Genomic DNA, 27,833 nt, shown 5'->3' with positions numbered 1-27,833 from the left:
ATCTGAATCTGAGGCAAACTTATAATTAATCCACTTAACTGATTTTTTTTTTATCTCTGCTGACTCCCTTGTGCAACAAAGACAGTTCTCATAGAGCTCTTGTGATTGCTAGGTAATAGATGATCCTATAGAGTTATAAAAAAGCTTTCAAATTAAAAGGCAAAACAGAGACATGTATATGAATACGGAAATAACAAGAACAGAGACTTCAAAGAGTTCTATGCGATGAAGATCCATGAGGGTATCTTAAAGACATCAGTTGCAGTGCAAGCTGGTTAGCCAGCTCTTTGCTGGATTACCTGCTCCTCATATGCTGCTGTAGCCACGCTTGTACAGAGGTAAGAAGCGTGTGAAGCTTTCTGCACAGGTGAGATGTGTTTCTGCTGGGAGGCATTTGATCCTCTGGCTGTCTCACAGCAACAGCTAACCAGCAGAAGGTCAGCAGAATAGCTTGCAGTAAGAACTCAGCTGCAAAACGTGTTTTCTCCAGACCATGCAATAGTGCTGTGTAAAGAATGAAAGTTAGTCAGGTCTTGGAGATAAAGGCAGTGAGAACAGCATGACCACTGGCACAGCAGAAGGAGAATGTCTCCTGGAATCTCTAACTAACCTCACTAGCATTGCCTCTTCTTGGCTAAGTCCTCTTCAGTATCTTGGCTCTGAAGAGGCAGGTAAAACAGGACTTTCTGAGCTGCTGCCAAAGCAGCGAGGACATAAGCTGTCCTTGGCCTACAGAACCGGAGAAGAACATCCAAATGCTGCAGGTCATGGAAACGTTTATCCCTTATGTGGAGGATGCAGTGGATGAGCACCTTGGCCCTCAGATATCTCCAGACTCCATGACGACACCCGTATTCTGCGATGATGCCTCAGTCTCCTGAGAGACACGGGCATCAAAGATAATGAGAGGGAGCAGCTGTCCCTGTGCTTGATGGTGATCAGTCATGTGACCTTCTCAATCTGAGAGGAAGAGATAATGCTGGCACAAGGACAGCAAATAAAGCTACATGAACAACACTGGTATCACTCGGGAAAAGAGACATTTAGAAAGATAAGAGTGGAATTCCATCACTGGTGACCTGAAGCCTTAATTCACCCCATGAATATTTTGGGGATAAGGTCTTGCATTGTCTTTCTCCTTCTTTTTTCAGTCCCTGGCCTGCGGGGAATGCCCTCTGGATTCTGATGCTCCTGATCCACAGGTACAAAGCAAAGGGGATGTAGGTCATCCCTCCAAGCTGAGGAAGACACCCACTAACACAGTCACGTAAGGAGACAATTCAAAAGGAAGTATTTAAAATAAGCCAGCTGCATGGTGCAGTTAGAAATATCTCTGAGGAGTCTGAGCAAAACAGCTCTTCATGTGGACACTTCATGTCCAAGGAAAAACCTGTCTAGCCTGCTTGCTTAACTCAGTAAAACATATGGTTGTTAAATATGGATCAAAAGGCAGCAATGACTACGTGGTGGTTTGTTCTTTGAAAAGGGAGAAACTGGCTTGCTTTTCACAACCAGGATGACATTGCATCTGCTGCTCTGTGCTGTCTCCCCAGTGAGTTTGCTCTCTGATGTGACGTGGCTTTAGCAATGCAGAGAGGCTGGGGCTGGCTCCTGTTTTGTATTTGGCTGACTCCCCTCATTAAAGTGGAGTTCTTCCAAGACAAGAGACAAGTAACCAGATTAGAGGCTTTGCCTTCATTTGCAGTTTAAAAATTATTGTGTTTGAGTTTCACAATTCCACTTGTACCCAAGAGACGACTTTTTAGAACAGGTATTCAGTGTTATTAAATGGAGCTCAGTGAAGGTCTGTCTTAGAGGAGTGCCCATCCTGGGAGGGCAAAAGGGCAAGCAGGACTTTACAGGACCCTGAACTACCCTGAAGTTAATCTCTCCTGTTTTCAACCTAGTTGTCCCAAGTTTGTGCTCAATGTTGAAGCAGACCCTAGTTAGTGCCAGAACAGATCATGCATCTTGTTCCCCACAAGTAGCCTTAGTACAGCACATTTCTTTTAGCCACTTGATTTTCTAGGGAAGAGAAGAATACACTTATAACCTACCCTCAGAGGTAAGTTACATCCTTGTGCTCTACAACTACCTCTGTCTGCATGATACACATTTCCCCACATGCAAGGAACTCTCAGGATGGCAGCACAAAAATTTTGCATTCTTCCAAGGCAAAAATAGCATCCCATTGCTTGTGGAAGGATGGGATGTGCATGTGAGGAAGCAGAACATCATTCCACACATGCAATAACACCAGCAGACTGCAGAGTGTGTTTCTGCAGCAGGCAAATGCAATGACACTGGATGTGGTACTGGAAGGTTGCGTTTTTATCTTTTTGGAAATTCTCTGCATCACTGAGTTAATTGCTGAGAAGTTCATAATTCAGATTGCTGTTCATTTGGTAAGGGGAGTTAACTGTATCTTAAACCTCCCAAACCACATTCTTTGCTTTCAGGCTTAGCAAAAATGAACGAATGAATGAATAAATAAAAAGGATTAAACTGTGCTTAGAAAATTCCAGTCATGGACCAACAACTAGGCTCTTCAAAATCTGGCAAATGCATAAACAGAGGCGTAATTTGCAAGCATTGTTGCCCAGTACCTGTAGCAGGGGAATTCCACAGCCTCACTTTCTGGCTGTCCTTCTTCCCTCACTATCACTTTGGCAAGGTACCAGCCACTGCTTCCTCCTTTGCCATCATGCCCTATCCTCACCCTCCTCACCTGCTTCAGCGTTACTGCTTCAACGAAGAATTCATCCGCCTTTGAGAAGGAGAAGAAAAAAGGTAAGGCAATATTTCTCCTTCAAACCAAACCAAAACCCCAAATTTATTATTGCAATCAAATAGTCATCAGCATGCTGCAAGATAATTCCTCACAAGATGAAGGAGAAAGCACGAGTTTACCAAAGAATGAAACCTTTAATATTTGTGCTAGATGTATAACATTAGGTTTGTAATATATGATCTGCCAGCATTTTAAATCTTCCATGTCACTGCATGCCCTCCACAACTGTAAAAAAGAGAAGTAATTTGTTTACGAAGAAGTTCATACAGATAGGCAGGAAATCCAAGTTCAGACCCCTGCTCAGATATAAGCTTTGTGAAAAATCTGAAGCGGGTCACTTCAGACAAAACCTACAGAGATATTTTAGAGGTACAGTTCAATGACATAACTTTGTGTTAAAATCAGATGACATGGACTATCGAGTGCAATTTACCCCCTTTAATTTCCTAGAATAGCAATATGGCCAGGGCTGTACAGGGGCATTTCCAGCTGCTCCATGATTTGTGTTTGGAGGTAAACACCCTTAACACCCCACAAAAGACATGGATTTTATGGTTGGAGGGTTTTATTTGTTTGTTTTTGTTTGTTTGTTTGGGGTTTTGGGGAGGGTTGGTTTTGTTTGTTTGTTTGTTTTGTTTGTGTTGTTGTTGTTTTTGCTTTTGTTTGGTGGGGTTTTTGGTGGGGGTTTCTTGTTGGGGGGTTTTTTGGGGAGGTGGGGTGGAGTGGGTGGGTGGGGGTTTTTTTCCTTCCCTGGAAAAAGTCTCAAATCACCAACCTAGGGACTAGCCCAAGTGATGACCCTTCAAGATCAGGGCTCTGTTACCCACGAGCATACTGGGAACAGCAGTTCCTGCTGGCTGAACAAACAGAAATGTATTAAAAGAGTGAGTTGTTCCTCTGGGAATCCAGTCAGGCAAGTATCTGTGGCACATGTACACGCACACACAGCACATGTATGGTAAATAGTGGGTGTGAACATACAGCATATCTGCAGCACATCAGCCCAACCAAGAGATGTGACTTCTGTGGTTACCATCTGGCTGAGATGCCATTCTAGGTAAGAGGCAGCTAACCACTGACATTCAGTTGTTGTTCATCTCCCAAAAGCACCTACCTATGGTGGTAGCATATGCCAGTTAGCTCCCAGAAAGGGTGGTGGCAAGGCAACATTTATATAAATACTGAAATTTATTAAAACAATAAAAATTTTTTCAGAACTCTGAACTGACTCTTAAAATAAGGACAATGTCATTGCCATGGTTTAAAGTGTTAATGATGGGCTTACATATGTCAATATTACTTATATACTCAAAACTGCTGAATTGGGGATTTAAGGTATCAAACCCTCACTGAGTCAGTCAAAGTCAGTGTAGTTTAATTCATTAGGTCTGCTGCTCACCTCATTTATTAATGGCTGATATAAATTAATGAGTAAGTAACTAACTGGAACCACAGCAGGGCAAACACTTAATTTAGAGGCACCTCTAAATTTACTTTCTACACAGGCTGTTACTTTACATCTGCAGGCAAACTTTTTAAGTTAAATTGATAATCAAGATACTATTGGTTTAAGTGGCTGTAGATTAGACACTGCACTGACTAAGCTATATTTCTTTTTAACAGGGAATCTGAGTTAATCAGTGTAGATATACTCATTCAGTCCCTTGAATATATGAGCTCTAAGTCTGTCAGGATCAATTCTTAAACAGCTTCCAATTCATACACCAGCTTTCAGCTCCATATGCCAGGAGAGCAGTTTTCCATTAGTGGGTTCCAGTTTGGTTTATGTCCTCTGCATGCCACTGATCACTTGATTTGATTGCCAAAATTATTTTTCCTTTTTATCCTTCTTCATGTAAGTTAGCCTATAACTATTTTTTTTTTGTGAGTAAATATCATAGAATCATCATGGAATCCTAGAATGATTTGGGCTGGATGGGATTATAAGGATCATCTCATTCCAGCCCCTGTGCTATGGGCAGAGACACCTTCCACTAGAATGTTAGTCAAAGTCTCATCCAGCCTGGACTTCAACAGGGGTGGAACAATCTCATAAAACAGCCATCATCTGTGTTTAAAATATGTGTATCCTCTATGAACCAAACATCTTTCTTTGGAACTGCATTGAAACAGTCTTCAAACACCACCAAAACATGGTTCATTTTGCTACCATTTTGACAAAACTAGGCTTCACCAAATGACAAAATGACACCCTTTATAGCTTGGACCTACATTTTAAAACTAAAATATCTACAATTTAAATGCATTGGGAAAAAATAAGATGTTTGCAATGCCCATGTGTGCAAACCTTCATATATTTTAGAAGCAGAATGGATTCTCACACTATGTAATTGCCACATGTTTCCACACACAGACCTTACAAGCACAAGAAATACTTGATGAAAGTTGTTTTAAAGTCTAAACCAGCTCAGTGATTTCAGTGAAGAACTAGAAAATCTGAGCAGTCAAAGGCAAGTTCAATGTGCTAATGCATATTTCAGAAGCCTAAATTCAATGGTCTATTTTGAAAACGTGACCTCCTTTTATCTTCATTTTCCTTCCACTCTGAACCTTCAATCAAATAATGACAGAAGAGATGGGAAATCTGCACAGTTCTGTGATCAGATTCTCAAAATTTCCTCCTGGAGATATTGATTGCATTTTACCAGTTTAAGTTGGACCCTAGAGATCCAGAATTGGATACATATTAAGTAGGTTGACCCCATAGATCAGATCAGTACACTATTTGCTTGCTGACACTGCGAATGCTGCAAGGGCTTTAACTACAATTTGACTTCTTCATCCTCTCCACGCTTTCCAGGGAACAAGCTCTGTCTTCATTTCAGGCCATTTCCACACCCCTCTATTCAGGATATGGACATGCAAAAATACATTGAAAACCCCTTTGAAAATAAGACACAAAAATTGGGAGCAGCGTGGTTGAAATATAAAGGAAACACGTTAGGCTTTCAGTTCTGAATTTCACATTAAAATAGGATGCTTTTTCTTTCTTTGCCCCAAGAGCCAATTTTTCTATCATGACGGAGGGGGAAAGGCTCCCTTTTTTTCTTGGAAAATTTCCTGAAAGCCTTCTCCAATCTGGAGATGCAATTTCAGCAGTTAGTACGTAGCTGGAGAGTAAACCAAGAAACTTTTATGAACATACAGACATCAAGCAAGGGCACACTGTCCCTGACCTAAACCTCCCTCCAGCTGCAACCTGTTATGATGCTCTGTCTACATGATTTATTTCTCCCCTACCGCCCTAGCCCGAGCTGGCAAGGAAATCAGCTGAGTTTACAAACACACATCTCAAAAAAAGAAAAAAAAAAAAGAAAAAACAAGATAAATAAAATTTGTAAAACCACATACTTCAAAACCTGTCTTAAGGTCCTTCTATGTGAACTTACATTGCCTTTTTCGAATTTATTGACGGTGTTGATGCAGTTGTAGAGGACACGTTCACCTGTGTCTCCCTGGTCGCCGATGAGGCAGACAAAGACATTGGCATCTGTGCCACTCCCACTTACTGTCCCAGTGCAAACTGTCACACGGTATTTTATCACTGGGGCGACATAAATTAATAAAACAATTTCAGCAACACAATTTCCATTGAAATTTACTGCATTTTTGACAGGATTGTAATTAACTTTAAGTGTTCATACTTCCATATGGTTCTTGTGCTGATGTATTGACTTTCTACAGTTCCATGTTATCACTAGAAAATAAGCCAAAAGAGAACCCATAAAAGCCCTCCAAAGAAGGACAGAAAGATTTCCACCCCTCCAAGTAAAGCCTTATGAACTGGAGTCCACATCTTCCTTGAGGTCCCTGTCCTAACTCCCTTCCTGCCTTCCCAAGATGGTCCTGGTGATGGGGGACCTGGTAGAGTGTTTGGGGAAAACAACATTTTCAGCGTTCATGGGCATGATAGAAAAGTCAAAAAGAGTTAGGGACAAGTGCTCAGACATCTGAGAAATGGGCTCTCTATGTTTGATGTACGGGGCAAGATAAGCCCAGATGGCCCCATCCCCTTGGGATCCTTTTAATCATAGAATTATTAAGGTTGGAAAAAGCCTCTGAGATCACTCAAGACTTCAAGAGTCCAAATTTTATGCAGGAGGTTGGATTGTGTTGTGCCCTCTTGTCACATTTGAGATTTTTATTTAGGATTTTTCTGGATGGATTTTGAACTGCCAACCTTCCTTCCCTAACCCTGCCCTCATCTCTGCCATCCCATCCCACTGAGTGAAGGATTTCCAGGCAGAAATACCACAGAGAAGAAAGAGTCCACAGATCAACCTTTGAGAGGGGTCCTCTCCTTCAGCATGGAGAAGGGACAAGAGATAATGTTCCCACCGTGCCTCCAAAACCCACCTCCCTCCCTCCAAAGCCCAGCATGCAGGTGCTGCATCTCAACTCTGTTCAGCACAACTACTCCTCACAGGAAAGTGCCTGTGTGAGGCTTCAAGCTGCCCTCTCCACAGCTGATTAAAAGTACATTTCAAAACCAGGTCTATTTACATTTTAATAACATCTGCAATTACAATTACTCTTCCTCTTCTAAGGAACTGCTCTGCTGCATGCAGATCACCAAAATCAGATTTTTCAGAAAACCTGGTCTACAGAGTGTGGGTGCTTTGGTGGAAATAGGAAAAATCCCACTGGCCACCTTGAGATATTCTGCTCTCCTAAATTCTCCTTCTAAGTACATTTAGTTCTTATGACACAAGGTCAAGGCACAAGTGGCCAATTCAGGAAGCCAGTGAAAAGTTTTGCAGCTTTCCTTAATTAAATCTCCAGATCAATTAAATGAATAAATAGTTTGGATTGCTCATACATACTGAAAGATGCATTTGCTTTTGCACTGCTGTTCTGTGAAACTTCCCATGTATTTATACATACAGCCACATAAATTTGCTTATAACTAAATAAAATTTTAAACATGATTGTTGACTTTTAGATTGCATTTCAGCTAAGCTTGCTTTCCATGAACATCCCTCAAACCTTGCATTTCACATTTTAAGGGAGACTGCGAAGAAAAAATACAAGATTAAAAAAAAAAACACCCCTGACTCTGGAAACAATTGTGTTGTGACCAGATCTCTCCAATTTCCCACCACAAAGAAATCTGCTAAGGAAAAAAAAAAAAGCCTGGGATTTTTGAGGCTTCATGCAGCTAATGATGCACACAGAAAATACTGCAGAGAGAAAGTGCCAGAAAGAGAAGTTAATTGAATTGCATGGGTCTGCCTGTGCATCTCTCGCACAAAGAGGGTTTCTTTCTATTCAGGTCCTAGGCGAGCCCCTGCACAGAGCCCATGGCTCTCACCTGGCATGACTTCAGTCACTAGAGATCCCTCCGCAGGGAGCTCCCGCACGATCTCGTTGTCATCTTCATTTATATCTAGCCAGCGGCCACAGTTGAATGAGTATTTTTCTTTTGTCAGCGTTTTCAGCAGAGTTACCTTCATTAAACCAAGACACTATGTGAGTGCAGAGGCTTAAAGACAAGAAAGCAACAAGCTCCTGACAGGCTTTTGCCAGGCAGGCAAGAGTAGGTAGCAGTAGAGAAATAAATCTCGTTAATAATGAGACTGTAATTCCAACTCATGCGCTCTAGAGATGCATGGAGCAAAGTTTCAACTGATGGCTTTTCACTCCTCCTTTCTCCAATCACTCCATGGTATTGTGAAAGTTTTGAGGGATTCTGTGGCCCTTAAAATTTCTCATCATATGACACTGTATAAACTCACAGAACAAACTGTGGATGGGGCATGTGCTGCTGGTCCTCACTGCTCAGAATCAGGGCATGGCACATTGAGAAAACACTCAAAAAATGGCAGCAAGCTTGGCTAAAGATCTGCAGGAGCTTCCAAAGGAGTAATGAGCAAATAAGGTGGCAGTCTGCAGTTGTCTGGTGAAATGGGTGAAGAAAGGGTGTGATGAAGTTCTACAAAATCACAGGTGACATGGAGAAGGCAAAGGGGGGTCAACTGTTCACTGTTCTGCCACAACAAATACAGGGTATCAAATGATGCCTGTGGAACAAAGTTCTAAGCAAACAAAAGGGCACAACCAGCCTGTGAAGTCCTTGCCAAAAGTTATTATGATTTCTAAAAGTTTAAATGCTCAAGGGAAGGCTGGAAACTTTGAACAAATAGCTGGAAGAAAAATCTATTAAATGCTTTGTATTCAGCAGGTCTGTTCAGGAAGTAACAGTCCAATTAAATAGTCAAAAACTGGAAGAATGTTAGAAGGAAGTATCATAAATGCTTGTCCTTCTCTTACATTTCTTTAATCATGTCCTTCTGTGACACAGGACACAGGATGTTGGGTTAGATGGACTTTTGGCCTGACAAGAGTGGCTGATCTATGTTTTTGTACTAGAAAATAGTAGCCTGACCTGACATGAAGCAAATCTGGCATGAAATGTGTGAGGACTGGACCAAAATATCATTAAGGCTTTATCCATGTTCTGAGATACTAAAATGGATGCAAAAATGATGGGATTCATGTAGCATGAGTCTGATGCATCCAGAAAACATCAGACTGGCTGTATATGAACAGACTGATTTCACAGTCATAGAATCATTTAGGTTGAAAAAGGTGTGTAATATCATTGAGACCAACCATAAATCATTGATGCATTTCATGCATCTTAACCATGTTTGTTTTGATAGTTTGGCAAAAGTGAATACTAGACACACTGCCAGATCCTTATTGTCCTTTCTAAACAGAATTTTTGTGCAGGAAAAATAGAATACCACAGGGAAACATATAGCTATGGAAGATACAAGCATTATTGCATCATTTGTGATGAGCAAGAACTAATAGAGATGCCTCCAGTGGCCCAAAGTCTGACCAGCCCTTTCTCTTTGATAAAGACCACAGCCAGACATCTTCTCCCACCATATGCTGACAACATCAGTACTTGATGCCCTTTTCCCACTGGAGATGGGTGTTGGCTGTGGATGCTTTTGCAGCTCCATGACAGTGCTAGAGGAGGAAAAACTTCCAAGCTCTAAACTGTGATTTATGAACATAGTTATTTACAGATGCAGAGCAAAATGTGTGCTTTGTTAAGTCCAGAGAATGCCTGCCAAACTGTCCAGGAGGAGTATGGGTAAAACTTAGAGATGAACTTGCTGCCTAGACGACTCAGGAGAGGGCTGATAGCATGAAAACTAATGCTGGTAGAGCAAAAGACATGTGACAGAGGTTCAAGCAAATCACCCTTTTAGCTTCCGAAACAGCACAATGCTGCTCTCCTCTCCCCAGCCTCCAGGTGTGCACCTCCTGTCAGCACTTCATGGCAGGTGATGCTCCACTGTGCAATAGCTCTCTTCTGTAATCAGGTTTTTTTCTGTGGGCAGCCTAAATAAGCCACAGAAGGAGTGGGTTTACCCCTCTGCTATGATGCCTGAGATTAGGAAGATTTCTGAAGAGCAAGAAAAACCCAGACAGTGAGATGGAACTACAGTGTGCTGACACTGAAAGGGTGGGAAAATGTGTTTTTCACCATCAGTCTGGTCTGTTAGGAGCTGGTTCTTCCCACTGCTCTCATTTTCCATACACAGAATCACAGAATCCCTTAGGTTAGAAAAGCCATCCACGATCATGGAGTTCAATCATTTCCCCACACTGCCAAACCCACCACTAATCCATGTCCCCAAGTGCCACATCCACATGCCTTTTAAACCCCTCCATGTGTAGGGACTCCACCACCGCTCCAGGCAACTGTGCCAGGGCTGGACAGCCCTTGACATGAAGGAATTTTTCCTAATATCCTATCTAAACCTTCCCTGATGCAACTTGAGGCTCTTTCCTCTTTTTCTGTCACTTTTTACCTGGGAGAAGAGGACAAATCTCACCTGGCTACAATCTCCTTTAACGGAGTTGTAGAGAGAAAGTCCCCTCTGAGCCTCCTTTTCTCCAGGCTTCCACCCCTTGGCATGGCAGGGAGGCACCTCTGACCACTGCACATCAAACTCAGCTGCCAGCTGTGGAACAGTGACCCAGAACTGGCACTGCAGACCTCTCTGACCAGTCTGGCTTTTCAGATATACCTTCCCTTGCTGTCCCCTCACCTTATTCAGATGCCAGCCTGCAAAGGGATTTCTTTTCTCATGCCATATCCGAAGCTTATAAAATGTGCCCAGATCAGGGAGCTCGATCTACAGAGGGGAAAAGAAGTTCATTATCCACTTCAATATTTCAGCAAAACATGCACACAAAGGACAACTCAGAACATCTTTTGAGAGCTAAATCAGAGAGGAGTCAAAAATTAAGCCTAATCTCTGTTTGGAGAAGACAAACTAAATGACTTCATCTCCAATTAAAGATCTCACGCGGATGATTTTCCATGCAGGTTTGAAACTAATGCCCTGGAAAACAATGCCAGCCAAATGTACTACTTGCACAAGATTCATACCATGAACTTGTCAGTCTGTCCAGTTTCAAAGTTGTCTGAATTGTTGTCCAGCTTCATCTCATCTGATTTACCCTTGTCTCCATAAATCTGGAAGAAGATGGTGGCATCTGTCCCTGCATTCTTAATGTCACTTGTCCAGATCCACAGAGACCAGGGGTTCTCTAAAAAGAAAGGTTCAATGTATCTGTTTTGAAAGGTAAGTTTTAAGGGTGACCTGGTAAAAAACATAATTTTCATTCTTTCCCTTGGTAGATAAAGAGAGCAGGATGATATGAAAGAAGACCAAGACATTTCATCCTTTTTGCACAAATGTAATCAGCTGCTAGATGATGTATATGAACGAGATTGGCTGCAAATATAAAACTGTGATTTCATTCAAAAACTATGAGAAAAAAAACCACCAAAATCATGACTTTCCAGGTGATCCATATTCCAGTTACTCGCATAAGGTGCAATGCAGCTCCTAAACTTCCTTAATCTGCGTCTGGAACAAGGAACAGTAAAACACAGACATACTGTCACCTCATCCTGACCCTTCCTGACTAATTAACCCAGATATGCCTTTTGCAGAACAGGCTGGCTCTGAGGCCACTCAGGTATCCCTAGCCATGCTGTACCATGTAGGGCAAACAGAGCAATGTAGAGATATTTTCCAAAAGGGTTTAAATTATTTAAATGCCTAAATCCCACCTGACTTCAGTTAGCACTTTTTTTATGCTATGTGACATGCTGAAAGATTGTGGCCAAGCTGCAAAATTTTTCTCTCTTAAGTCTTCACTTTATTTTAACTATAAGACCAGTCCACCTGCAGCAAGTTTACATTGGTTTTCATACCAGAAGATGGTTGCATATATAAAGGTGACATTATTTCCTCTAAAGAGCCCCTCATCTGCATTCTTTATTGATGATAATGTGTGTCGCTCCTACAGGCCTTGCAGCACCTACAGGAGAGGGAACAGCCTTCTTTTCTCACTCAGACATCAGCTGAATTATTAACAAATCTTAATGAGAGAATTGCTAACCCTTTCAGTATGCCTGAGCCCACACCAGCACTGCTTGACCTTCAGAGACCAGAATGGAATATAAAAATATGATGACATGCATATAAATTAGATTTTTACTGATCTACTCGATGTTTGACTGTAAAAAAAAAGAGAGTCAAGAGCTACTGAAAAAAAATGAGGGGAAGAGGGAGCTCTTAGAAAAAGTTTTGCCCCTGTTTTAATAATATACAAAAATGTTCACTACCACTCATTTCTGAAAAGCACCTGCAGGTTTTATATGAGCAGAAAGGAAGCAAAGGCAATTCTGTGGATGTCATGTGATAGAGAAGCCTGGTCTCTCTGGGGAAAAGAGCAAGGGCAATTCAGACACCAGAGACTGCTCTCATCTGTCTGGCTTGGCCTCTCTGACCTCTTGCTGAAGGAAAGAAGAAGTGAAGCCTGTGTGGAGGGGGAAACAGGACCTTGTACCAGGATTAAATGCTGATAGAGCTTTCAGGGAGAAACCACACAGGGAGAAACGTGGGTGAGCCAGGGCAGCAGCTGCTGGAGGTGACCAGCCATTTCCTCAAATACCCATCATCATCCTCCTAGGGCTCGCTGGGCACATTCCCTTCACATCAAGGGATTCAGGCAGTTTGGAAATTCTCAGAGCCAGAGCAAATATTCCTCAGGGCACAAACACCAGGGAGGGCTAAATCTAACACAACAGTTTCCAGGATAACATTCAAGATAAGGAAGGGAGGGAGTGAAAAAGTACAGAATAAATACAAGCTACACATGGAGCTGCAATCTGCTGCGGGAGCAGCTTGTGGATGCTGTGCTGGGAGATGTTTCACCATGGATACCCCAAGTGAGGTTCAACTCAGCTTTGATCAGCTCTACAGAAAGGGACAGTCCTGTATGGATGGGGAGATAGGCGAGATGACATAATAGGTCTTTTCTAACTCCAAGTCTTACGCTTCTATAATCTGGCAGCTAAAGGTCACAGATTTCTCAAGGCTAATGCTCACTGTCTATCTCCTGCACTGCAGTGGCAGGGGAATTAGCCTGTCAATAACAATCAGAGCTGATAATAGAGGGTTAAAGGTTGCAGATGCTTTAGCTAAATGGACTGAGTCGGAGGCGCAATGTGGTTATAACACTGACTAACATTTAGATAAAGCTTATTTAAATGAACTGCTGTTTAAGCAGGAGCCCACCCGAAACACGCGGATTAAACTGCTTCTATTATCCTAATTAAAAGATTCTGTTTACACATAGGCACTGGCACAGGCGAGACAGCAACGATGTGTTTTGCTTGGTGCAAAACCAGCCACTGAAGCGAGGCTGGAGCTGAAGCCTGTGTGGATGGATGAACATGATGAACATAGCCATACACTGCACAGCAAAGCACAGAGCAGCTCCTCCCTGCAAACGTGTGCCATTGCCTCCCTCTAGAGAGAAGGCTTCAAATTCAGCACCCTGTACCTCGGGAGGCACATTTAGTAGTTGGACAAGACTAAGAGTGGTTATTTCTCTAAGGTCAAGAATAAAAAAGTTGAAGGTAGCAGGAAGAGTTTTGTTTTTCTTCCTGTCCGCCCCCCCTCCCCCCCCCCCGCCCCGGGTTGTCTTATTACACTTAGGTTTTATTTCCATCTGGAATAATTTGCTTCCATAGTAATAGGAAATGTAGTCTGGCTTCTCTGCAAAGGTAAGATGGTGGCTGAGGCAGCCTCAAGGACAGTGAACGGAAGGCTGACAGGTCTGATTTCTTCCCTTATGAAAGTGAGTGTAATTCTTCAATATATGGAAGTTTCATTTTAAACTCCCCAAATCATTATGTTCAAAGCTGAAGCTCATGCCCCAGCATCAAAAGGATGTGTTGCTGCTGGAAGCAAGTCGAGAGGAGGCCACAGAGATGCTCCAGGGCTGGAGCCCCTCTGCTCTGGAGCCAGGCTGGAAGAGTTGGGGGTGTTCACCTGGAGAAGAGACCTGAGAGCTCCTGCCAGTGCCTAAAGGGGCTCCAGGAGAGCTGGAGAGGGACTTTGGAAAAGGGATGAAGGGACAGGACAAGGCAGAATGGCTTCCCATTGCTAGAGGGTGGGGTTATATCAGATATACAGAAGAAATTCTTGGCTGTGAGGGTGGGGAGGTCCTGGCACAGGTTTCCCAGAGAAGCTGTGGCTGGTCCATTTCTGGAATTGTCCAAGCCCAGGTAGGATGGGGCTTGGAGAAACCTTGCCTAGTGGAAGATGTCACTGTCCATGGCAGGGGGTTTGGGAGGAGATGATCTTTAAAAATCCCTTCCAACCCGAACCCTTCTATGACTCAATGACTTGGGCCTCTACTTGACCACAGCTCCACCCATATCACTCAGGTGACACTCACAGTGATGTCACTTGTGGCCAGGAGGCTCCTGGACAATTTTACCTACTTTTCAGTCTTTTCTGTCGTAGAGAGACCATTTCATAGAGTTCCCGCTCTATGAGACCATCTCCTTCATCTTCATCCAGCCATTTCCCACACGGGAAGGTTTGCTCAATACCAGTGAATGGGCAGTAAACCACCACCTGGAAAAAGAGATTGGGAAAGTGGGGTTGAATATTGTGTTACTCGCAGCCCACAGGACCTCAACACCAAAAACTTAAAAAAACAAAGCACAGACAGAGATGGAAATCTTGGCCCTGATTTCAAAATCAGGTTTTCTGACCAACATGAACTGGACTACTTGCATGACTCCCAATTTGGAATTCAGCTACAACGCATCTGTCCTGTTATTCTCATTTTTGCAGCAGTACATCAAACTCGGTCATCCAAGAAGAGGTGAAACACCAGGAGAGGAAGGGAATGAGAACAGGTAGGTGGCTGCAGGAGCCAGCCCTGCTTCACACCAGCTCACAGTAGGGCTTTGCAGAAAACACAAGATATAAAAAGCCTTCAAACACATCCTAAGTTGATTTTGCTTTCCAGGAAAACTGCATTTCCACATAGCTTAAGATAGGAAGCTGCCCTCCCCGCCACCCTCCTATCACCTCCTGCTGACCTTGTACATGATCTCACATCAAATATTGCCCCACTACCTCCCAGTAACAGTTGTGGTCAGCCACATTTTTTGGTGAGTTGTTTTTTATAATTTCTGAGCCCCAGAACAGCATCTGGAAAGTTCAGGGAAGTATGAATGCAGATGATAACTTTGAAACACTAGGCACAATCCAAGACTGCATTTCTGTCCAGGCCCTTGGGTGAACATCCGAAGGTGCTTCTGGAGTTGAGCAAACAATAATCTCTATCTTTGTGACTGCAGAGGGGCAATCAACCCAATTAGTGAGTGATTGACTTATGCATCTAATGTGCCTTTGAGGCAATCAGCTACTCCCATGCATCATGTATAGTATTGACTTGTTAAATCGGGGATATTGCCATCTGAACAAAAGCATGTTTATTTATTTATTTTTAAACCACATTTGGTTGTTGGGGTCAGGTTGGGGTCAGGAGGCAGTCTGATAGCTTCCCACAGACAAAAAACTTGGCAGTGTTGACATAATGCTGGAAATCCATGACCTCAGAGATCTTTTCCAACCTAAATGATTCCACGGATTTATGATGATTTAGTCTCACCTTCTCACAAAACCAGCCAGAGCTGACGCCACAATTATCGTGCCCAATGGTGACCCTGCTGAGAGGGCTGAGAAGAGCAGCTATCTCCACATTAAAGAGATCTGTTCTGGCACGCTCAAATTCACCTCCTTCCAAGAAAATCTTCCCACTGTTCTTTAAGCCTTTGGAGCCATGAAGGATTACATGGATTTTGGAGTTTGTTCCAGCTCCTCTGATATCTCCCGTCACTACAGCCACGTTGTACACAATACCTGAAGGAATCAGGAGTTTGGTTAGGAAAAAAACAAAGGGAGGACAGGAGTCTGAGAGTTATGGTTTGATTGCATTTACATTGGACTGTGTTGGTTTCCAACTTGCCTATTTTAGATTTTGACTTACAGTGCAATGCTTAATTTGTTTTTGACACACACATAACTCTGAGAAACACACACTTACCTTCAGACTGTCCAAGAGAAACAGGCTTGGGGAGACAAACCCCCTATCACATGGCCCAGTGGAAAAAAATACGGGATTTTTAAGCTACTATGTCATTATAATTAGGTGAGGAAAGGCAAAAAAATTGAATTGGCAACTTGCTAGTTTGATTTTGAACGATACCAAGCACTAAATGTGTCAGAGAATGCCAAGAAGATGGAAAACTGTTGCTTATAAAGCTGCTGAAGTCATCAGGACCTCCACGGTCATTGTGAGAGCCCAAAGACATCAGCAAAACAAAGTTTGGGAGAGGTATTAACCTAGCTGGAAGAAGGAAAAACATTTCTAAAAAGAAGCCAATATGCATACAAGTGTCCTGTACTTTTATTTTTTTTTCTTAGCTCTAACTGGTATAAGAAAGAAAACATTTCTTCCTGCTAAACTTACCTTTCAGAAGGTTCATAGACAAGCACATCTTAGACTCATCTCATGACATCAAATAGACCTCTAAAACACTCTAGCAACATTTTAGGGAGTATGTATAAGACAGTTGGGGCCCAAGCTAAGTTCTTTGATTAAATTACCCAGAAATTTCAACAGGGACTTTGGATGAAGTAGAAGCATCATAACACATTCTCTTCTAAGTAAATCCTCCCTTTGAAATTTATATTAAAAATTTTACTTAGTTATGCTTTATTGTGGATATATCTTCAACAAAACTCATGAGAGCAGGACAAAAAAATGCAATAATGAGTGGTAAAAAATAAAGGAATCTTTTAGTGAATGAAATACATTTCTTTCCCATCTTCTAATTTTCTTCACAAGCATCCTGCCGTCAGGAATCTGCACCCAACCTACTTTCCTCATGCACATGCAGGGGGACTACAGGGACTGCAGATGTTGGATACCATGCAAGGAAGTAAAGAACAGCTGTTACATACATGGTCAAAGTGTTTACCTTTATGCTAATAAGTAAACTCAGGCAGAACACCATCCAAATAATCTCCTGCCTTGTGGTAAGTTCTTTTATTGACTTTACGTCCAGGTTTCTTCTAACAGAGACATAAATTTTGGTTGTCTTTTCTTTAACCACATTGGATAATAAACAAGACTGATTTAGGGATCAGCACTGTCTTTCTTATTTTGCAAAAAGATGTGTAGTTCCCCAGACAAGAACGACAATATTCACTAATGTGTGGTACATTGGTGACTGTGGAAATAGCAAATCACTCTCTAAAAGCTGGTGAGAGACTTGCTGAAGTACAAGCTGTATCTTTCAACCTCTGCCCATCATCACCTTATCCAGGTGCATCAGATGATAAACCAGCATGTAGGTCCTGCACAGCTTCACCAGTGAGACAGAGAGGTGGGAAATACGGTGGCTGTTCAGGGACCCTTGCACAAAACAGCCTGTCACCAGCAGATGGTTCACTGTAGAACTTCCTAAGCATAAGGCATTCAGCCTTCTAAAGAAAACATGGCTAACAGCATTAACTTCCTATTTCCCACCATGGATTCAGCCCATGACTTTACCTGTGGCTTCAGTGCCCCCAACAAGAATGTCCCTCTGGATTTTTCCATCATCTTCATCTAAAGCAAACCAGCGTCCAACTGGGAATTGGTACACACACTTATTGCCAATATCCTCAATGATCACCTAAAAGAAAAGGAACAGCACTTTGAAAAATATCGTGGGAAAAGTGAAGGTGTTACACAATGGGGTGCAGAAGAGTAGAAGCTTAATATACACAGTCTGACCTGGTATTTAGCATATTCAATACTCAAGTAGATCCTTCTCCACTCCCTAATTAGTACTGATATAATTTCAGACAATCAGTGAGTAAAAAAACAGCTTTTCCCTTTTCTGTTTTTGATCCAGTGAACCCACTCTGCATCTCTCGTGGTGTATGAGACCAGATGTCTCTGCTATCAAGACCAGCTGGCTGGCCTGTCTTCCTTCTCTCCAGAGCCTGTTTGCTGGCTACTCTTCTCTGACAGCTGAATGACAGCTCTTTGTTCTGCTTTGAGAACAGGCTGTGTTCTTTCTCACTGCTTTAGAGCCTTGTTATAAGATAAAAACCATGAACTTCAGGGCAAATCAAGACCAGTAGATCAGCTCGTGTGACCTAGTAATATTACTTTATCCCAATCAGTTATTCCAGGATGGTATCATTGTAAAGGCAGCTGTGATACCTGTGGTAGGTACAGTTTCTAATCTGGAAGTATTTGGCTCTTTGGATCACCGGTAGGGTGGAGCAGTGCAAGCATATGAAGTTGAGCAAGGCCAGGTGCAAGATCTTACACCTGAGTTGGGGCAATCCAAAGCACAAACAGGTTGGACAGTGAACAGATTGAGAGCTGTGCTGGGAGAAGGACTTGGGGATGTCGATGGGTGAGAGACTGGACATGCCTCAGACAGAAACTCACCTTGTGCTGGGCTGATCCCACAGAGTGGGCAGCAGGGGAGAGGGGAATTCTGCCTCTCTACCCCCTCAGGTGAGACCCACCTGCAGAGCTGCCTCCCGCCCTGGGAACAACAGCACAAGGATGTGGAGCTGCTTGAGCAAGTCCAGAGGAGGCCACAGAGATGCTTCAGGGCTGGAGCCCCTCTGCTCTGGAGCCAGGCTGGGAGAGCTGGGAGGGGGGGGTTCTCCTGGAGAAAAGAAGGCTCCAGGTAGATCTGAGAGTCCCTGTCAGTGCCTAAAGGGGCTCCAGGAGAGCTGGAGAGGGACTTGGGACAAGGGATGGAGGGACAGAACAGGGCAAATGACTTCCCAGTGCCAGAGGGCAGGTTTTCCTAACTTATATTAGATATTCAGAAGAACTTCTTTTCTGAGAGTGGGGAGGCCCTGGGACAGATTGCCCAGAGAAGCTGTGCCTGCTCCATTTCTGGAAGTGTTCAAGGCCAGGTTTGATGGGGCTTGGAGCAACATGGTCTAGTGAAAAGTGTTCATGCCCATGGCAGGAGGGTTGAAAGGAGATCATCTTTAATGTCCCTGTCAAACCAAACTATTCTATGTTTCTGTGATATTTTAATAAAACAAACCGGGAAACAATCTTTGCCTTTAATAGTAGATTGTAGTGTTTTGCATCCCCTGCTGAGGTGCTTCTTATCAATATCTTCTCTGGGCTCCTGAAGCCTTCCATGGAGTTACTATATTATCTCAAACCAGCAGAGGAGTGTACTGAAGAATTTCGGTAAGAAGAGAAGAAATCAAAATCTCTACTCCTCTGCATGGCTTATGTCTCAGACAGGAAAAAACAAAATCACTGTTGTGGATAGAAAGTCCTTGACACTTTCCTCAACAAACAGGGAGAATCTGAAATCTGTCCTCTCTGATAAATGTATGAAGCCATTCCTTGGGAAACAGAGCTTCCCCTCCTGTCACTCATCCCACACTCTGCTGTTGCCTGTAGCATCACTGATCTTTGTTGCACCTCCATAGACAGAGACATCAGTGTCTGCCAGGACTGAGGTTGTCAGCATGAGAGAGCAGTGCTGTGCTGGAGTGTTAGAGACTAAAATAGATGAGGTTCAGGAGAAATATCAACACTCTGATTCCTCTCTACCAGCTGATCCTCTTTGCGTTCCTTCTAAAGGGTTTATTAATATATTAAGAGGTGGAAAACCATCTCTGAGTATAAGCCACGCTGAAAACACAAGAAACATGAGAACAGGTTCACCCAGGAGTGAGAACACCAGAGTCTCCAAGTATTGCAGCAAATTACACCAAGACATCGGACAACAGTGGACAATAACTGAGATATTTTAGCTCAGTTCTCCAAACTTCCAGATGAATTTGCCAGGCAACAGTTGCTTGTTGCTTAATCACAAACATCTTGGCAGCTTGTGGCAGAATACAGGGTTAATGTGTTGGCTGCAAGTAGTCACTAATCCAGGCTTTGGGACTTAACCCAACCAACATTAAAAATCATATCATGTCACTTGTGATGTGAGAATGAGGTTCATTTTTTGTGGGTTCCGCCCTTCCCCCCCCCCCCCCCCGCCCCCTCATTATTATTATTGAGTACAACTGCTCTGGTTTTCATTTCTGCATTTTTCATGGACAACCAACATCATAACTTTTCCAGCATTCTATGGTGGTGGTGAAAAATATGTTAATATTTGCATTTGTAATGCATCAAACTACTTTGTTATCTAGTATTTACAAATCTAGGGTGAGATCTTCTGAGGATTAAAGCCAGCTGTGTTAAACTACACCAGCAGAGGAAAGAAAATGAGACTAGAGGGAAGAGTCATAGATTTCTCTTTTAAAATATTCCTTCAGCCATTTCACTAAAAGTTGTAATACCTTCCTACCTTATAGCAGGAGATTAAAATGAGCAGGAGAGTGGAAGAAAGGGATCTTTGTGGCAGGTATATCTCTTTTTCAGTGCCAGTGATAAATCACCTAAATTTGGCCAAGCTATAAGTCTGCAAATTTCCAGTGTGAACAGACCCAGCAAATATTTCTTAGACTCTGGTATCTTTGTCGTTTTGGTAATGAGTTAAGTCAACAGAATGAGAGGGGGCTTGGAGGCCCTGGCTTGGAGAATTCATCCTCATTGGTCAAAAAAACTCCTGTGATTGAGACAGGAGAAATACTGGAGCAGGCAAATTCAAGTCTTAACAAACTGGATTTTCTCACTTGCCACAAAGTCAGCGAAGATGCTCAAAAATGTACCTTAATCCAGAATGCAACCCCCCCATTTTAACAGTATCATCTAGTGATCTGGGACCTTTTAATCTCATCTAGTTCAACCCCTTGCAGTGAACAGGGACATTTTCAACTAGACTAAGTTGCTCAGGGCCCTCTTCCAACTAGACTTTGAAAGTTTCTAGAGATAGGGCTCCTACCATCCCTCTGGGGAACTTGTGCAAGTGTTTTAACACCTTCACTGGGGGGGAAGAAACCTTCTTCCTTATATCTAATCCAAATCAGCCCTCTTTTACTTTGAAACCAAGCTACCCAATTTGAATTCTAACCATCCAGTTTGAATCTGCAGCTCCTGGTTTAGATGCACCATGCTGACACACACCAGGCTGCTACCAGCACTTCATCAGCCCTCTCTGCTCTGCTGAAAATGCAAGTACTGCAGAGGAAACTTCTGGAAAGGTGATAACCTGATTTGTGACTTTCTCAGCAACCTGTATCACCCGCAATTATCCTCACAGTTCTTGGTACCATATTACTGAGAGAATAAGTGAGATATTTTGACCCAATGACATGCTTATATTGAATAACAAGCAACTAACCTTTGCAAGGAACCAGCCAGCAGAGCCACCCTTGTTATTATGCCCTATATTAATTTTTCTTAATTTTCCCAGATTAGGAGCATCAAGTGTGAACTTGTCCTCTGCTCCTTTTTCAAAGTTGTCTTTGTCATTGTCCAGTTTCCTTACACCTGAGGGGGGAAGGGGTAAAGCAAAAAAAAAAAAAAGAATAAACAAGTAAACAATAATAAATAATATCTCCAATGAGGAAAGACTTACTGCACATGCATGTTTATAAATAAAGGAATATTTAGGAATATCATCACTGACTGAATCAAATATTCCCCAGGTATCAGCTGTCTGCAACCAGGATTCAAGGTAAAGGCAGAGGACTTTATATTCTAATAAAAAAGGCACCTTTGCTTGAGCACACAAAAGACCAGGATTTCCATTCTAATGTCACAGTTACTCACAGCTCTCTGAGCTTTCAGAAATATATATCCAGATGGCTCTTAATTTTCTTTTTTTTTTTAATACCACCACATTTCCCTTTTATATTTAATGTCTTTGAAAATCTCCAAACTGTTCAAAAAAGGTTTTGGTCACAAGCTGTAGATTTTGACATCTCAGGACACAGAATTCTTTACTGCATCTGACAGGAAGGATTTATTTTCAAATTAGGACCCAGCCAGGGCTGTTGGCTTTTTCCTGATCTCACAGGAGTCTGCCTTTATGAGAAGTATTAAAGCTCTGACCCTGGTTGCAGCCAACATTGCTCCTGTGTGCCTGATGCTGTGAGTGTGATTGAACTCACCCAAGGCACCAATGCAGGGAAAGGTGTCATTGGCAGTTCATCCCACCTCTCTTGGAAGGGGATGAGTCATTTTCTAGGGGTGTTATTTCTTTGTGTAGATATGACAGAGTGTCCTGGACAACCAGCTTAGATTTAGACTCCACTTCAGGATGTCTTCAGGGAGATCAGATGAATCCCCTTGTAAAAGTCTGGAGGATTAATCAAGGATGAGCCCCATCCACTACGTTTCATAGTCTGTTCAAGGACACTTGGCAGACATAATATTATTATTTCTTGAATTTGATAGGAAAGGTGCAGTGTAGAAGAAAGAGAATATTTGCTTTCTGGATCTCCAGGAATTTCAATTCACTTTTCTCCATGGCCCAGAGAGTTTGGTTCAAGCACATATTTTATTATTATTATTCAGCTAGAAATATTTTTTAAAAAATTAAATGCTTCTAGACCACTTTTGCAGTTCAATCTACATTAAAAAAAATAAAAATAGAAAGATAGCACCATTAATTTAAAGACAACTAGTATAAACCTTGGTAAGATTATTTTTCCAAATGGCCTGTCAGGCTCAGCCACAACCTTTGCCACACAGAAGGGACATCATTACCCACCCAGGGACCCAGAAAATTAAACACATGGCCCTCACTGCATGCTCTGTAAATACACGTTGATGTTGGCCTCTTCAGTGGTTTGGCACTTCCTGCACTGCTTCCTGATAGTGGTTTATCCTGCATTTTCACATGGTTTGGGTTTTTTAGTTGTAGGTAATTTCAGTCACAGCCAAACCATGGCTGCTGCACTGCAGAAGCAGCTTCCAGTGGATATCAGCAGCCACCGAGCTAAAACCAGCATTTGTTGTGCCTTTCACTCAGCCAAATTATTCTGCATTTGCCAGGTTGCCACTGTGTGTTGTTCAGATCACAGGCCTGCAAAGGAGGATGAAATATTTTGGGAATTGATTTGCATTTGAATACCTGTGTCTCCTTTCTCACCGAAGATATTAATGAAGACATCTGCATCTGTTCCACTGCCACTGACTTCACCAGTAAAAACCCGGACTACGTACTTGTTGACTGCAAGGAGAGAGGCAGAAATCACAATACATTAATAACTCAGTTGTTCGATACAAATCATAATGCTACAAACCAGTTCAGGCTGTGCTGATACTCTGTTGAAAGGCACATCTGAACCACGGCTCTTGGTACTCTGACCTTCTTCTCCATAAGAGGAATAAAATCCATAGGCAGAACTCTGACACTGCATATTCACTGCCCAGGGCAAGAGGACAGATCATTCAACTCCTGGCCTTGACACTGAAAGCAGATAAAAAAAGTGAAATCTTGATATTGATAAAGGGCATTAAATGAACTCAGACCTACCATACTAGCTTTGTTTTTCCCAAATTTTGAGGAGTTAAAGTGTTACAAAGCCCAAGCTCAGACCTGACCTCTCTGATCCTAGTGCTGTCCTAGAGCTATTTTTGTACTTGAGTTTATATTAAGCCTGGCTGGTGACAAGTATTTTGAGGAAATAGTAGTGTAGTGATAGAACAAGAAGTACTGGATTCAGATTGAAATAGATTAACTATACAGAAGAAATTCTTCCCCATGAAGGTGGTGAGGCTCTGGCACAGGCTGGGCAAGCTGTGGCTGCCCCATTCCTGGAAGTGTCCAAGGCAAGGCTGGATGGGGCTTGGAGCAACCTGGGATAGAGGAAGGTGTCCCTGTCCATGGCAGAGGGTAGACTAGATGACGATAAGGGTCCCTTCCAACTCAAACCATCCTATGGTTCTATGTGTCACAGGAAAAGGAGGGCAGAAATACAAAGATTTCTTGTCCCACTGGTATTAATAAAAAGTTACTATCTATCAAAGAACATCAAATCCTCGTGAAACCCAAATCAGTCTGTCTGTGTTTCATTTAAAGAGACAATGCTAGACAGATTCACTGTTTGGAAGGGGTTTTGACACTCCCATGAGGACAACACTTTAGAAAGGGAGAACCTTCTCTATGAAGATATTAGCTACAAGCATCCCCAGAACATCAAAGTCTTGTAAAACCCAAATCAGTCTGTCTGCATCCCACTTAAAGAGACATCGCTGGACAAATCCACTGTCTGGAAGGATTTTTGATACACTGATATGAGACCTCAATAACAAGAAAGAACGTTCTCCATAGCAGCTCCCAAAATGACTTTTATTAATACAAGTATGTGACAGTTATTGTGGGCACCACATTTCCAGTGATAACGTTTAGCTGCATGATTGTATTTAATTGATAACAAAATCCCCCAAACAAACCAGCACAAGACACATTTTACAGACAACACACCAACCTAAGGTTCAACACAGACTCAAATAACATCCTCCCCTCAGCACATACTCAACTAACAACAGAAAAATACTAACCAGAAGGACAACAACCTAAAACAAAAATCTAATCCTTCTTGTTAACACAGAGCAACAAAAAGAACTGCACACAACATTCTCTGTAACACAAAGAAAGAATATAGCTGCTTCCCATTAACACATGGTATATGCACACCTTAAAGGAACACAAGCACCAATATAAAGAAAGATATAATACTGGTGGGTTACGAGGTGTAAGGCAAGGCATAATTAGTATTATAGTAGCAAAATATAGTTAGTAAACAAGTTGTTTATGAAATAAAGATTTCGCAAGGTAAGATTATTAAATAAGGTAGCTATAAGGTAAAAGAGAAAGGTGGTAATCCATTAGGTTTAAGGTGTTATAAGGGTATAGGGGTATAAGGTAATATGCATTCTAAGAGAATATAAGGTTTAAGGGATAAGGGATAAGTGATAATGCATAGGAAAACAGAATACATGGTTGCTCACCCCTACATTGTCTGAGGGAGGTGGGAAGAGACAGGGCAGCTCGCTGGCTACCCCCACAGAGCTGATGGTATTTCTCCACAACTTTTTCTCATGCCCAATCTCTTTTTATATGTTTTTTTCTCAGGTAGTTTGAGTGACTATGGTCAATAATTATTTTGGGGGTGACAGGCAGATGACATAGGCCTAAGGAAGTAGCTTCCTGTGCTCCCAGAAGGTGTGACAAAGGAAGGCTGTACTATTTTCACAATACTCCATCCTTTGTTAATCTTATCAATTTGGCTTGAGCACTTTTGGAAAACCACTGGGGTTTCTTTGTCCTCTCCTGTGTAACTCTGACAATGGTATTCTGGGACCACCCCTCAAGGGGCTGAGGTGTTTCCCTTAACCCATCAAGATCTTATCAGGGCTATCACTCCACACTGTGATTCTATGATCCTATGAAAGGTCAGTCACACTGCATGAACACGAATATATAAAGGTGACCACCCTGCTGAGTTTAAAAAAAAATTCCTGTCTTTTTCATTTAATGGGGAAACACAAGTAAAGTCCAGTAGCTGTGACACTGTGAAGATACAAGTGTGCACCAAGCAACACAAAACCCCGGTGGGCGAGCCACACCACAAACAATTCACATATGTCAAGTAAGCTGTAGAAGCAAGTTCTTCAGATGGATCAGGGTGGGACTCATTTTGTTCCCAAGGACAGCAAAAGGGAGATCAGCTTCTTCTGAAACTAATGAGAAAGCTTCCATGACCTTCAGTGTGACTCTACTCAGGTCAAATATGAGCAACTTTCAGAATCTACCACCTGACTACCTTTTTCCTCCAGGCAAACAGCCATGACAAACACCTGGTGCTGTATCTTCTGTGAAAACCAGTGCTGGAGGCACAGAGCAAGACATAAAACTGATGAAAATTAATGCAAAATCTACATGAACAGTACCTGATGTCACATATGCCCTCAACAAACCCTCTGTTATGGACCCCTGGGTAGCTGATACTGAGACCTCTGTGCTATGTCACCTCTTTATTTGAGTCCCACGCATGCTGCTTCTGTGAAAGGGTCAAATGCACAGGTCTCCTCACACCCACATCCTTTGCAAAAAAAACCCCTTTTGCACCATAGAATCATGGAATCATTCAGACTGGATCATCAAGTCCAGCTGTTAACAATGATTCATGATTTGCAACTCCTTTTCCTTTGGCAGGTGCAAGGTTACAAGAAAATCTTGTCTGGGCTTCCCTAGCCAGCTCTAGAAATGGATTCCCTCAGAAGCCATGGAACATCACAAATGCTGGGTTACTGCCCCCAGAGCAGGTGTCCCCCCCTCCTCCTCCCCCACCAGTAGTGCATATTAAAATTGATTCTAAAAGACAGCAGACACTTCAGTGCACTTGCTCCCACCGAGGCAGAGGATTTGAGAGCAAATGTATCAGAAGCAGTTGTTGGACTATCCCCTGAATTACAACGATGCCCTCAGCTCTCAGGGTGAGGCATACAAGGGCAGAGCCCAAGCAGAAGGCAAAACCACCCGTCACAGTTTAATGACTGTGCTGAGAAAAGGCTAAAAATCGAGCTGACATCCTTGGCGCCCCATCGCTAAACATGCCATTGCAAATAAAATAATAATGATAAAACTGCAATAAATGCTAAATAACAAGAAAGAGGAGGACAGAACCAGGCTCAGACAAGGGAGAAAATGCCTTAATTATTCTCTTTAACTCTTTTGCTTCAGCTCAGAGAGCTCTAACAAACTGGTAGAGATACATTAACACAAAAAGAGTTCATCAGCATTAGCCAAGGAGGGAGATGGTGCAATTTACAGCTCCCACTTGGCCACTAAGCTGCTCTAACTAAAATTGACCCACTGTACATTGAAATCTTTAATTACAGACTACATTTTTCAAGAGGATTTGCTCCTTGCAACTCCTCTAGAATATTTTTTCTGATGTCAGCAACTAATTTTCCACACCACATTTCAGGAGCCAGAAGAACCTGATGGGATAAAAGGATCCTCAAAAGGACAATCAACAATGGCTGAACTTAGATTACCCTTGTAGGATAAGGCTTTATTCCTCTGAAATAGAGACCAGAAGGATGCTTGAATGCATGCAGAGCATCAAGGAGGACATGGAGAGAACAAGCCCATGAAGAGCAATGAGGTGCAGAGACCAAACACAGGGCAGGAAGGGCACCTTGAGTAGCATTTGCAGAAATACATCTGGTCAGCAAGAAAAACACTGGTAAAATTATTTGACATATCAAACAACTTCATATGTTTATCAGCATGGCTGTATTTCAAATCTAAGGTACCAAGTGACATCCCTGACAACTGCCTAGCAAACTAAGGGGTCCCAAGGGCTCCAGACACACACAGAGTATCAGCACAGAGAAAGCCCCATGGCAGAGCCTATCCCTGAGCCTACAGATGGGTTATTTTGGACTGGTGGCAATCACAGAACACTGTGCTGTGAGGGTTTTATGTAGCTCCCAAAAATGTAAGCAAGGCTGGGGTACAGGCAGGTTTCTTCTCCATGCTGATATGTTTCCATAGGCAAAGCTGCTTCAAGAGCACTGGAGGTCCCTGGCTTAGGTCATAACACTTCCCTGCTTCATAGACTATGGGATCATGCCTAGCCTTTGCTCATGAGGTTTTCCCTTTATTTTTTTTTTTATCTTTACAGCTCTGAAACTGTGCACTCAAGCCTGACCCCAT

At 42.5% G+C, this 27,833-nt stretch overlaps 1 protein-coding gene across 1 annotated transcript in view; it reads right to left on the bottom strand.

Moving 5' to 3' along the window:
• LOC139684625 (lipoxygenase homology domain-containing protein 1-like) overlaps window positions 1-27,833 on the bottom strand; it is a 102,557-nt gene that overhangs the window by 35,302 nt on the left and 39,422 nt on the right. The window contains exons 5-14 of the mRNA XM_071580755.1: window positions 23,235-23,333; window positions 21,498-21,646; window positions 17,774-17,897; window positions 15,827-16,077; window positions 14,643-14,778; window positions 11,226-11,386; window positions 10,882-10,968; window positions 8,124-8,259; window positions 6,202-6,356; window positions 2,607-2,767 (exon numbers count right to left, since the gene is read on the bottom strand). Of these exons, the coding sequence (XP_071436856.1) occupies window positions 2,607-2,767; window positions 6,202-6,356; window positions 8,124-8,259; window positions 10,882-10,968; window positions 11,226-11,386; window positions 14,643-14,778; window positions 15,827-16,077; window positions 17,774-17,897; window positions 21,498-21,646; window positions 23,235-23,333 (1,459 nt within the window). The remainder of the gene's footprint in view (window positions 1-2,606; window positions 2,768-6,201; window positions 6,357-8,123; window positions 8,260-10,881; window positions 10,969-11,225; window positions 11,387-14,642; window positions 14,779-15,826; window positions 16,078-17,773; window positions 17,898-21,497; window positions 21,647-23,234; window positions 23,334-27,833) is intronic.

Source organism: Pithys albifrons, chromosome Z (genome assembly GCF_047495875.1).
Source record: "Pithys albifrons albifrons isolate INPA30051 chromosome Z, PitAlb_v1, whole genome shotgun sequence".
Lineage (NCBI taxonomy): Eukaryota > Metazoa > Chordata > Aves > Passeriformes > Thamnophilidae > Pithys > Pithys albifrons.
This window is presented reverse-complemented; position numbering and strand designations above follow the sequence as displayed.